This window comes from Ceratotherium simum, chromosome 16 (assembly GCF_057802395.1).
Source record: "Ceratotherium simum simum isolate JZ-2026a chromosome 16, ASM5780239v1, whole genome shotgun sequence".
Classification (NCBI taxonomy): Eukaryota; Metazoa; Chordata; class Mammalia; order Perissodactyla; family Rhinocerotidae; genus Ceratotherium; species Ceratotherium simum.
Genome location: NC_141915.1, coordinates 45,842,172 through 45,854,642, shown reverse-complemented (window position 1 = coordinate 45,854,642; position 12,471 = coordinate 45,842,172). Strand labels below are relative to the sequence as shown.

General features: G+C 40.2%; 1 protein-coding gene across 6 annotated transcripts in view; it reads right to left on the bottom strand.

The window, feature by feature from the left end:
- Window positions 1-12,471, bottom strand: part of TLK2 (tousled like kinase 2) — a 132,883-nt gene that overhangs the window by 1,323 nt on the left and 119,089 nt on the right. For all 6 annotated transcript variants that reach the window (XM_004432623.3, XM_014789137.2, XM_087441355.1 and 3 more), the window contains 4 exons: window positions 9,462-9,631; window positions 7,790-7,928; window positions 3,610-3,721; window positions 2,022-2,129 (listed from right to left, as the gene is read on the bottom strand). In XM_004432623.3, coding sequence (XP_004432680.1) covers window positions 2,022-2,129; window positions 3,610-3,721; window positions 7,790-7,928; window positions 9,462-9,631 — 529 coding nt within the window. The remainder of the gene's footprint in view (window positions 1-2,021; window positions 2,130-3,609; window positions 3,722-7,789; window positions 7,929-9,461; window positions 9,632-12,471) is intronic.

The window sequence follows — 12,471 nt, the reverse complement described above, 5'->3', positions numbered from 1 at the left end:
GCTGAGGCATTCCTGAGGGGGAATGGGGGCATAACCTCTAAATACCTCTGCCCCCAAAGCACAAAGACCAACACAAAAATCTCTCTTCGCCTTAGCTGGTTTGCATGGGCACAGTCTAACTTCATGGTCTTGCATCTACAAACCATGGCCTCAAGTGAACGTCCTGAGGAAGAGGGAATTGTAATGACAAACTACCACCACACGTAGGGTGAGGAGTCCGACACTGACTAAACTACAACGTGTCACAGAGTGGTAAATCCTTTCCCTGTGTATCTCATTCTTCCCTGAAAGGTCAATAAGCAAACGATCAGGCACATCCCTAAGTAGTAAAGGGAAACCTGAACAGGACTTATCTCCCCAAGAATAGTGAAGACATAAAAACATACTGTGAGTGGGGTTTGATTTTGGGATCCTAATTGACTACCAACATAGAAGTTTCCTTTGTGCTAGGTGTGAAGTGCTATGTAGTCTCAGTTTCTACAACTCTTATCATAAAGGCCCTTAAACAGATTATCTCTTTTTTTTTGTTTTTTTTTTTTTAAGATTCTATTTATTCATTTATTTTCCCCCCAAAGCCCCAGTAGATAGTTTTATGTCATAGCTGCACATCCTTCTAGTTGCGGTATGTGGGATGTGGCCTCAGCCTGGCTGGAGAAGCGGTATGACGGTGCGCGCCGGGATCCGAACCCAGGCTGCCAGCAGCAGAGCGCGCGCACTTTAACCGCTAAGCCACGGGGCCGGCCCAGATTATCTGTCTTTTTAACCACAGTTCTACTTAATCAAAGTCTTGTAACATAATTATTTCAAACAAATGAACTGATTTTTAAAAATCTAAAATATCATTATCACCCAAAGTCCATACTTTACATTAGGGTGATAATGATGCCTTGATGTCGGTCCATTGATCGTTAACAAATGTACCACGTTGGTGCGGGATGTTGACAGTGGGGGACACTGTGCGTGTGTGGGGACAGGGAGTATATGGCAACTCTAAACTTTCCACTCAATTTTGCTGTGAATCTAAAACTGCTCTAAAAAATAAAGTCTATTAAAAAAAACTAAAACATGAAATGATTTATTTTCTATTTTTCCCACATTTAATTAATAAAACACAAAAGTATAATACCAATTCTGGTTTTCCAAAATCAAAGACACCTATAGGTAGTTGGTTGATTAAAGCATTTGGAAGATAAAAACAAATTCACAGAACTGAACATAATAATCCTTGGCCTTTAAAAATGAACCTTTCTTAGTGAGATACCTGGAACTGGAGTTAAACAGGTTTTCTTGGGTTGGATACCGGTCAAATAAACTCCTTTTACTTTGAATTCTCTTTCTACAGTTACAGTCTAGGCTTTTGAAACAGCAATCTGTTGCCCTGATTAAAACCTTCCAGTGCTTTCCATCACATAATCTGCCCTGCTGCCTCTCCTACCATTCTCCCTTCTGGCTCCCGGCCTGCCCTGTGGGTCTACTAAGCTCACACTCACATCTGAGCTTTACTCACTTCTCTCTGTTCAGAATATTCTTCTCCAAATCTACACACAGCTCACACCTTCACATCATTCACGACTGCTCAAAACCTCACTTCATCATTGAGGCCCTCCCTGACCATGCCATCAAAAAAGGGGTTCCCACCTCTCCACCTCCTTACTCTGGTTTATTTTCTTCATAACATTTATTACCATCTGGAACGTATCTGTTTTTATTTATTGTTTGTCTCACCTAGTGGAAGGTAAACTTCTTAAGGGCAGGGAGCTTGTCTTTGTAGTTCATTGCTACATATTCACAGTTCCTTCTCCACCACCTAGAACAGTAACTAGTGCTTAATAGGCACTCAATAAATGTCTGTTGTGGGACGAGACGGGGAGTATAGGGGTTGAAGAAATATGCATTTAGAAGGAGGAGGATGTTTTTAATGACTCCTGAATTTTGTATTGAATAATGCCTCCACTATTACCCAGAGAAATAATACAGAAAGCAAAGCAGTCATTTCCGCTGGCCAACGGGTCAAAACTTACCTTTGCTTCAGGTGTTACTACTGGCTTTGGTGGGAACTGCACTTCAGTAGCTTTAAGAATAGTATTTTCTTGTAGGATGTCTTGTTGGGACTGGTTATGGCCAAAAGGCTATCATATAAAAACAAAACAAACAAAAGTGGGCCTCTGGTTAAAATTAATGAGAACACAATTCAAAACCATAGGGAAGGGAAAGGAGAAGACGTGTCTCAATAAGAACTACTAGAAGGAACTTTGGAGACTGTCTCCTCTAATTCTCTCATTTTATAGATAAAGGTGCAAAGGCTCAGAGCTTAAGGAACTTGCTCACAGTCCAACATCTAATATAAGGCAGAGCTGGGACCAGAAGCAGCATCTGCTATATCCTAGTACCTCTGCTAAGTTTTGCTTACAGCAAAGAAGAGAAGATTCAGGGCGGGAACCAGCAAACTCTTGCTTTGAGTGATACCCGTGGGCTTAATACATATGTGTGCTCCTAGGCACCTGCGTTAGACCCAAGGCACAGATAAAAAGAGATGGAAAAGGAAGTACAAGAGTAGAAGGGTAAGGGCAGAGTACGAAAAAACACAGCTGGGGCTACTTAGTGGCTTCATCTGTGCCCCAAATTGCCATTTTCTAATAAACTCTTAAAAAATAAGTTCAAGCCTAGTGTCATCTCTACTGTGTTTCTACTGAGAGATCACAAACAATTCTTTCTAGATAACCTCTGACACCATTATCAGCAGTACTTCCACATTATAGTAATTAACCCGTGCTATCTCTGAATACTTTCCCCATCTTAGAGAGGTAGGATAAAGAAACAAAGACCAAGGAGAACTTAAAGAGGAAGCTGAAATCTGAATTAAGAGTTTGGTCTCGAGATCGTAATCAAAATATTAAGATTCCAGGGGAGTTACAGAACTGCCACATGACTTATATCCACAGCCTAATGGGGAGCACTGAAACATACAAACACAGACAGCAGAAACATGAATATAATTAGACAACTGGATCCTAATATATACATTTATAAGGTATTATGCTCACAAGGAAAAAACAAACATGAAAATTCATTAGGCATAGTTTACTACCTAAGTTATTACTTGTTCAAATGATATATCATCACCTTGATGAGAGGTAACAGACAATGAATACTTTCTGACACCACCTCCCCAGTATAGAAATATAAAGCATGCTTTTACTAATAACAGCTCTCACTAACGGGTGGTTGAGAATAAAGAGCCCTGCAAATATTTCAAGTTTCAGTTCTTGGGACCCTTAAGAATGGCTCTTGGGAAGACAGTACACTTAAATAAACTACTTCATTTGATTCCTACACATAGTATCAGAATAGAAACATATCCTGGATCTAATTGAGAACAGCAAAAAAAATGCATGTTTTCAACAGCCCAGCAGAATGCATTAGGTGCCCTAGGGTTGAAAATTTCTGCTTATGCATATTAAGTCTGTATTTTCTCCAAACTACAACTTTCAGGATTCCATTTTATATAACCCAATGATTAACTCCAAGAGACTAACCCACACCATGCCACTGTATACATGAGCCACCCAAGAAGGAAGTCAAGCCACCACATCCAACCTTCTTCCTTACCTTCCTTCCATAAAGACACTGGTAGAATATCACACCCACTGACCAGACGTCAACTTTATTTGAGATCTTGGGTGGTTCTTTCCCAACCACAAAACACTCTGGTGGTAAATACCTGAGACAAAAGGGAAATTAAAATTCTTAGAAAAACGACTGTATAAATCTAAGATATGTACCAAAGGCAAAGGAGAAGACCTTGTTGAAAATAAAAATATCTGAATTTTAATAGCTGAAAAAGCAACTTAGACCTAGCTGGAAAAAGAAAATGAAAATACACTCTCACTTAAGGAGGCAGTAATGTCCTATAAAGCCTGAAAATACATTTCTCAATTTACTGAGAGAGGTAAATATTCTCCCTAGTTCCTACTTTACCCACCCCAGCCTCCTTTCCCAGGATGGTGCCTAATGCAAAGGTCATTCAACAAGTTTAAAAAAGGAGGAGAGAGCACAAAAGAAATACATTCCCTTTTATGATGGCTGCATCAACAAACACTAAAATACAATCAGAAGTGGTATGGGTGTCTTTTCATGCTGGGTAAAGAGGACGTCTCTAAAAAAATAACTATTTTAAAAAGTCCATATGAATTCAGGACCCAATACAAATCTCTGAGGGGAACAGCTGTTCTGTCTTCTTAAGGTAGCCTCTTTTGGAAATCTGGACTGGAAATAACTATAATATATAATAATTAAAGTCCAAATTATTAAAGTATATTTTACACTTCCTACTTTAAGGGTGATTGGGGCTTAACAGAAGACTAAGAAATAGTGCAGAAAAAGCCAAACAAACTAGTTATTAGTACAACTCAACCCTCATCTGAATTCTTTCCCTCCTCACCCACCCCTGGATTCTAAAAACACTAGCTGGACAGCCAACCACACCAAATTGTATAGTGTGGAAGGTAAGTGCCTCTTAGCATTTAGGAAACCAAACAAATATGCTAACACTCACTCCCTAGAGTCTTAGCCATGGCACAGCTGGAAGGCAGAATTCTGAAGATAACAGATCGATTTCTGTACATTTCATGCTGGCAACATCAATTCTGTGAAAAACCCTTTATTTTAGACCCTGCTGTGCTTCTGGTATAAAAATCTAAACTTATAGCTTGAAGAGGATCACAAGAGTTGAGAGAAAATGTTCAGATGATGGGCTTCTTTTTTACTTTTATTTTTTGTGAGGAAGATCAGCCCTGAGCTAACTTCTGATGCCAATCCTCCTCTTTTTGCGGAGGAAGACTGGCCCTGGGCTAACATGCGTGCCCATCCTCCACTACTTTATATGGGATGCCGCCACAGCATGGCTTGACAAGCGGTACATCGGCAGGATCCGAACCTGCGAACCCCCAGGCCGCCGCAGCAGAGCGCGCGCACTTAACTGCTGTGCCACCAGGCCAGCCCCTCTTCTGTTTTTTTAAAAAAGTTTAGTTTCGTGTTCTTGTTTCTTATTATTTTTAACAGACATTTTTGTTTGATTAAGACCAGTGACCCAGATTATTATTTCACAATGAAAACTTTTAGCCAAAATACACATTGAAAAATGAAAATATAGATATAGATATCCCCCTCACAAAGAGGGGGAGAAGGCAAAGAAATAAAAATATAGGAAAAAGAACTTATAAAAGTAACAGCTCTTCCAAATGCCACCAAAACCTCCCTTGATTCTTTAATATATATAACTTAAATATGACCTTGGATAAATAAATAGAAACTTGATTCTAAAATGATGATTTTAATGTATTTATAACTTTTTTGTGGAGATGGTGGGGAAGAACATAAGTTTTTGTCAGTGGTGGCGAAGAACAGAGTTGCTGAACTTGTCCAAATGCAGAGTAATAATTTAGCCAAATATTTAGAATACAAAAGAAACTGCCACTTGATAGTACAAATCTGGCAAATCATTTTCTAGGTCTCGGTTCCCCCATCTGTAAATGAAGAAATAAACTAGATCTTCATTCAAATAATACCGAAAATAATAAGTATTCTAATTCCCCATTGAGGACTTTGGGAGGAAGAGTAAAAGACAGTTCTATGATACTACACTAAATTGTGTTTAAAAAAAAACAAACATGGTTGCATATTCCATCATGATAAAATCCTCAGAGAAAAATGATTCTCTAGGCCTAGTCACTTATTTAAAAGCAGTATTCAATGTATAAGAATTCGGGAACAACCAACTACTGCGAACAGTCACTTAGAATTTGTTATGTCCTATCTGTATCTCTCTGGGACATCATAGGAGGATGACACATTGACAGTGATTATGACAATGTTTCCACCAATATGGAGACTTTTTAAACCTTCATAGAAACCCATAAAATTAAATTTTCTCAGAAGCCCCCTCTCCAACTTACTTTTTATTATGAAAAAATCTTCAAATATAACCTAAAGTACAAAGAATAGTAAAATAAACCCCCAAGTAACTATCATCTAGTTTCAATAATTATCAACATGTGACCCATCTTTGTTCACATACATCCCTTCTCCTCCTTCCCCCAAACAGGTTACTTAGAAGCAAATCTCAAACATCATATAATTTTTATTTAAATGCCAATCACTGAATTTTTATAGGTCAGCAAATATAGCAATAGGTAGCAATGAGATAACTAATTTAAATGTTAAAAATCCTCACCTTTTCAAAAAAACAAGCTATCAAACAAAAAGCTCAAATCCAAGTTCCACTGAGTTTATATAGCAGAGGTATCGACCTGTTTCCAGAATTTCAAACAGCAGATATTTTTGTACCATTTAGTGACAGGAACACTAACCCACAATAACCACCATAGTGAATAAACACTGTAAATGTAGCTTCTATTTAAAATCTAGAATCTCTAAGTTTTAATTTAGGAACTGATTTTCACTATAGGTACCATCTCCACAAACAACAAGGAGCAAAGGAAAGTAGAAATTTTGTGTACATGGTGTTTTTAACAGGACTTGATTGATTCTTTAATATACATAACTTAAATATGATTGGACTGATGAGAACAGGGCTGATCCTGTGTGTTATGAATGACATCCCCCTCTTGTTCTGCTTCGGATCAACACCCTCATTCCCAGACAGTCACTATTCTGCTAAGGCCCAGGGGCCCTCAACACAAGTGACCTAACCAACTGACCCTGGGGTATAATATAGCATGCGTTACCCCTTCCTTAGTGCTATTGGAGACTTTCTCCGTGTTCAGAATCACACATTCCAATATGTGGCTCTGTGTTACCATCTCAGAAGTGAAAAGGAAGCTCTATTAACACGCCTTTGCAATCACAAAGTTAAATGCCTGAGCCACAGGTATCTTTTATGGTTCTATCAAAAGAAATACTAGGCAGAAGCAGGATAGGTCATAGAACAGGCAGGTAGAGCTAGCTAGGGTAGGGTGGTTAGGGAGATGACTGGCAACAGATTGGAAGAAGTGTGGCTCAAAACCTTTCAGAACATGGCTGACAGAGGTGGATAAATTTCTTGGCAAACTGCTCACTTTTTCCTATCTAGATTGCAAGAGATGCTGCGGTAATTTTACATTCTGATTTTCACAACTCTTTAGTTCCTGAGAGTCCATCAACCTCAGGCAACTCTAGAAGTGAAATCTCTTATCCCGTTAACCCATGAAGAGAGAGATCTGCACTTGTCCTGAAAAGAATTTAAAGCCATCCTTTATATACACATGAGCAACTTCATTCTCTACCTACTCAGTAGGGCCAGTCATACAGAGGTGACACATAAACACCTGGCCACACATAATCTCTCTCTCAATGGTTTTCAAGAAAGGAAAGAAAAATTAAGACAAATAAATGTAAATACAAAGAGTCAAACTGCGGGCCGGCCCTGTGGCTTGGTGGTTAAGTGCGCGCGCTGCAATGCTGGCGGCCCGGGTTCGGATCCCGGGTGCGCATCGAGGCACCACTTCTCCGTCCATCCTGAGGCCGAGTCCCACATAACAGCAACTAGAAGGATGTGCAGCTATGACATGCAACTATCTGCTGGGGCTTTGGGGGGAAAAAATAAAATAAATAAAATCCAAAGAGTCAAACTGCTGAAAAGACAGTAAGTATTTGGGGAGGAGAGTCTGCTTTAGTTTACAGCATTTTTGCCTAAGCAGACAGGATATAAATATTAATTATTAATTACCAACTCTTCAGTAACACAGCCACATATCCACCAGCCAACCTGGCAGATCCCCCGGATACCTACCAATAAGTACCAGCACCTTGTGACGTTAGCTCCATGCCATCCACGGAATTGTAGCTATCATCATCCATGATCTTGGAAAGACCAAAATCTGTGATTTTTATCTCTCCACATGCTGTACCATTTACTAAAAGAATATTACCTAAAGAAATAAAATCTTCATGAATAAAAACAGACTTACTGTTTAAGAGAAATACCCAAGGTAACAACAGACAAGAAGGGGACAACGGACTCAAAAACTATTGCACGCGGGGCCGGCCCCGTGGCTTAGCGGTTAAGTGTGCATGCTCTGCTATTGACGGCCCGGGTTTGGATCCCGGGCGCGCACTGACACACTGCTTGTCTGGCCATGCTGAGGCGGCATCCCACATACAGCAACTAGAAGGATGTGCCACTATGACATACAACTATCTACTGGGGCTTTAGGGAGAAAAGGGGGAAAAAAAAAGGAGGAGGATTGGCAACAGGTCTTCCTCAGCAAAAAGAAGAGGATGTTAGCTCAGGGCTAATCTTCCTCACACACACAAAACAAACAAACAAACAAAAAAACAAAAACTATTGCACGCAAACATCTAAATCCCTGGAATAAACTATCTGGACTCTGGACGCTGGGTGAGAGTCCTCAGCATCTCGCTGCAAACTTCTATTTTCCAAGAATCACCTGCTTGATGTGCCAAAACCACCACTATGAGCAGTGGAAAAAAAATAATAACTTGCCAAAGTAAAAATCACTTGTATGGTTGGTCAAAAATGGTGGGAAAGTTTCATCTGAACTTTCAGTAAGGATCTCTAAATCATCCTGTTTATAACATTTTTTTCAGGAAAAAAATCAAAGAAAACATACCAGGGAATCAAAGCTAGTACCACAGTGCCACCTACAGCTCCTATGGCAGGAAAATGTATTGGATTCAGCGATGGAAAACTCAATCACAAAATGGCCATCTTTTTAAAAATCACTTCATTGTAATGAATTTTTAATATATTTACATGAAATATATTAAAACATTAAAGAATAGTGAATCGTGAGATTTGATATGTAGCTATCAGAAAAGGAAAGCAAACTTAACAACTGGGCCACATAGGAGGTAAATGGGAATCATCTTCCTAACGCCCAAGCTAAGCTGGTTACAGCTGTCTACAGAGAACACATGCGGACTTCTAAGAAACAGCTAAGGATGCCAACAACAAAAAATAGAGGGAAGAAGTCTAACTGCCCTCTACTCTTTGCTGATGACTATCAAAGTTAGATAATAGCCATACAAAAAGATGAGAAACTGCTCAGAATTTAATGAAATGGGAGGCATATGTGCAAAAATAAGTCACTGACTTTTGGGCACTTATCAAAGAGACTTGGAATAGAGGAACTGCTGCACAGGGTGAGTAATGGGAAAAAACAGAACTGAGCCTGCCAGAGCAGTTCTTTATCGGACTGACATCATGAACTGCCCCGGCTCTACAGACAAGGGCATTGTTTCTCCAGAGCATTTAATAAGACTCACCCTCCTAAACCCAGCGCCACGTGGCCAGGACTCTCACTCCCACACCTCCCCAGGCAATCCAAAGTCAGATGTTATTAGGCCTTCTTGGCTCCCACCAAATTCTCTTTGTAAAATTAAAAGTCACCCATAAGATCAAAGAAAAGCCACGAACATTGTCTCCTAAAAATTAGACTTACCTGGTTTGAGGTCATAGTGTATGATGGGAGGTTTTATTTCATTTAAGTACTTTAAAGCATTCACAATCTGCATGATAATTGATCGGGCCTCTTTCTCCGACATTAATTTGTGCTGTTTCAGGTAGAAGTCCAGATCATTCCCCTCACAGTATTCTAATACTGTACAAAACCTAAAGACAAATAAACCAACATTTGACCACAGGAGAAGAGCAAACAGATTAAGATGAACTGAAGCAGCCCCAGTGAGAACTTCAGGCAATTGTCTTCTCACACCTTTCTTCTTTGTCCCTTCAAATACCCTTCTATTCTTTACCCAGTATTGCAACCTGAGTGCTTTATAGGAAGAAAACGGCTTATTCTCTTGGTGAAGAGCCTCCACATCCTGCATGTTGGAATCTGTTGTGCTCAAGTTCATCCATGGCATACCTCTTCTTGAATACAGACTATAAGAATACTGACAAGAACTGTAATGTATTTAAGCTAGAGATCTCTTTGGAAGAGTCTCCTTCACACATCCACGTCATGCTCCATTGTGATCAAGTATACAATTCTCACTGTAAACATTTTATATGAGCCTGTGTGCTGATAGTGAAGAAGATCTAGCGTTTGCCCAGGTCCCAAGGACTAGTTGCATACTACATCTCCTGGCAGTCTAATACAATACTATACTACAATTTCTCTTTGCTAAACACAAGGTATACAAGAGCTTTTAAAAGTACAGTATCTGTGGTTCTAACAAATGTGTTATTACACAGTATGGGTTTCTTCTCTTCATTTATATCAATGCATCACACAGACCCAAATTTAAAACTACATACCATCCGTGGCATTAAGGGTCATGTGTATCTATCTTCCAAGGCAGTTATAAACTTAAGTAAGGCTTCTTGAACTGTTTGAGTATTCCTGAGAGATGAATACCTTTCAAACTATTGTAAGCTGTGACAATGTGGGTATATCACTCAGGGTCTAGCCAGGAAACAAAAATCACTTGAATATTTTAAACAGAGGCTTTAATTCAGGGAACTGATCACACAGATGATGGAAGAGCTGAGAAGACAAACTGGCCAGTGAGGCAGCCCAGAGATCATCTAGAGCAGGAAGCCATTAGCACCCTAAGGCCAGAGGGCGAGAGGGAGGAGATGGTGCAGCCAGAACCCAGGGTCACCAAGGGAAACTGGAACCACAGTGGGGGAGGGGTCTCCACCCTCCACCATCTCTGTCTCCCCAGTGGCTGAACACAGTTGAACAGCAACTGACACAGGAACCTGGTAAACAGTCTACAAGGATCACCTCACCTAAGATGCAGAACAGGGGAAGAGTGAGGAGCAGACCGGAGAGCAAATAGGCTCAGGACTAGCACTACGGGCCTCTGGGCAATTTGCAGCCTTCAAAAAGCAGTGCAATGAAATGTGGACAGACACAGTCCTGTGGGATCCCAAAACTGAACAATAGCTTATGCTTCTTATGAAACATACAGAGGGCATGGCAGCACCCTCTTGGTGAACAAACGTCTGAAATTTATTGATTCTCTGATCTGAGACACTGAAATCTGAGACAGACTCTCATGCTTAGTGGATTTATTCTTTGAGCCAATGCAAGCTGAAAATAACATCTAACTTTTAATATCCAAACAGCTGTCAGAAGACTTATTTTTGGTGAAAATTCATCATAAACACAATAGGAAGAACAAAGTAAACAATTCAAGAATAGCAGAGGGGGCCGGCCCCGTGGCCTAGTGGTTAAGTTCAGCACACTCCACTTCAGCAGCCCAGGTTTGGTTCCCAGGCACGGACCTACACCACTTGGTGGCGGGCATGCTGTGGCGGTGACCCACATACAAAATAGAGGAAGCCTGGCACAGATGTAGCTCAGGGTGAATCTTCCTCAAGCAAAAAGGGGAAGATTGGCAACAGATGTTAGCTCAGGGCGAATCTTCCTCAGCAAAAAAAAAAAAAAGACTAGCACAGAATCAACTCAATTTCTTAATTAAAAGTGTGTACACAACTCATAATAGCAGATAATCCAAGTCATTATATTTATTTTTGAAATGGTTTTTGTACTTACATTTGGGGGGGAGAGGGGGAGGGGTGTCTACCTAGTAGTCAAGGAATTTACTCAAAACAAAAAAGTCATCCTGTGAAGACCTGCTCTCTAACTAGATATTTTCTGAACTCCACTCCACACTAAAAACACATGGCTATGCCTGGTGCAAGGGCCACCCTACTGGAAAGGGGAAATGCCCAAGCAGATGGAAGAAGGGATAGTTCATGTTTCCAAAGGGAGTTACAGTCTCCTTTTGGGGTTATTTCTAAATGCATAGCATTTATGGTCCTCTGCACAGCAACCTCTGAGACAGCTGCTATCTGAAACAGGCCAAAACTCCTGGAATCACCCTGGGAGGCTAAGAGCAACATTTCCAGGCCAGACCTAGGGTATGTTCTAGCTCAGTTCAGACTCCTACAGAGAAAACATTTCCAAATGCTGAACTATCTCTAAACTCCTGGATAAACCCAGAGGTGCTAGAGCCTGCCTATACCAGGTAATGAAACACAACAATCCCTAAGATTATTAAAGATTTCGTAAAAGTCATTTAACTTCTCTGGTCCTCAAATCTCCACCTATAAAATGAGAAGGCTTGACAGAGATCCCTTCCAATTCTAACATCCTATAAGCTTATGAACCTAACATGCAGCATTGGGCTATGCCTTCATTTGTGCCACATTCATTCTCATTCTGTGATAAAATCACATTGCTGGTACTCCTTTAAAAGGCCTGTCAGTGTTCATCAGAGTTTCCAGGGTGGGGCAGAGACTCTCTTAAACAGTCCACACTCACTGGTGCATGTCAGTGGTATTCTGGCACCAATTTATGTAAGTGTCCAAGAGCTGATAGTTAAATTCTCAGGAATTTTGTGAGCTGGTTATTAAACTGTTGGTAGGATGAACGGATAAACAAAAGGTGGTATATCCATATAATGGAATATATTCCATCATATAAAGGAATGAAGTAC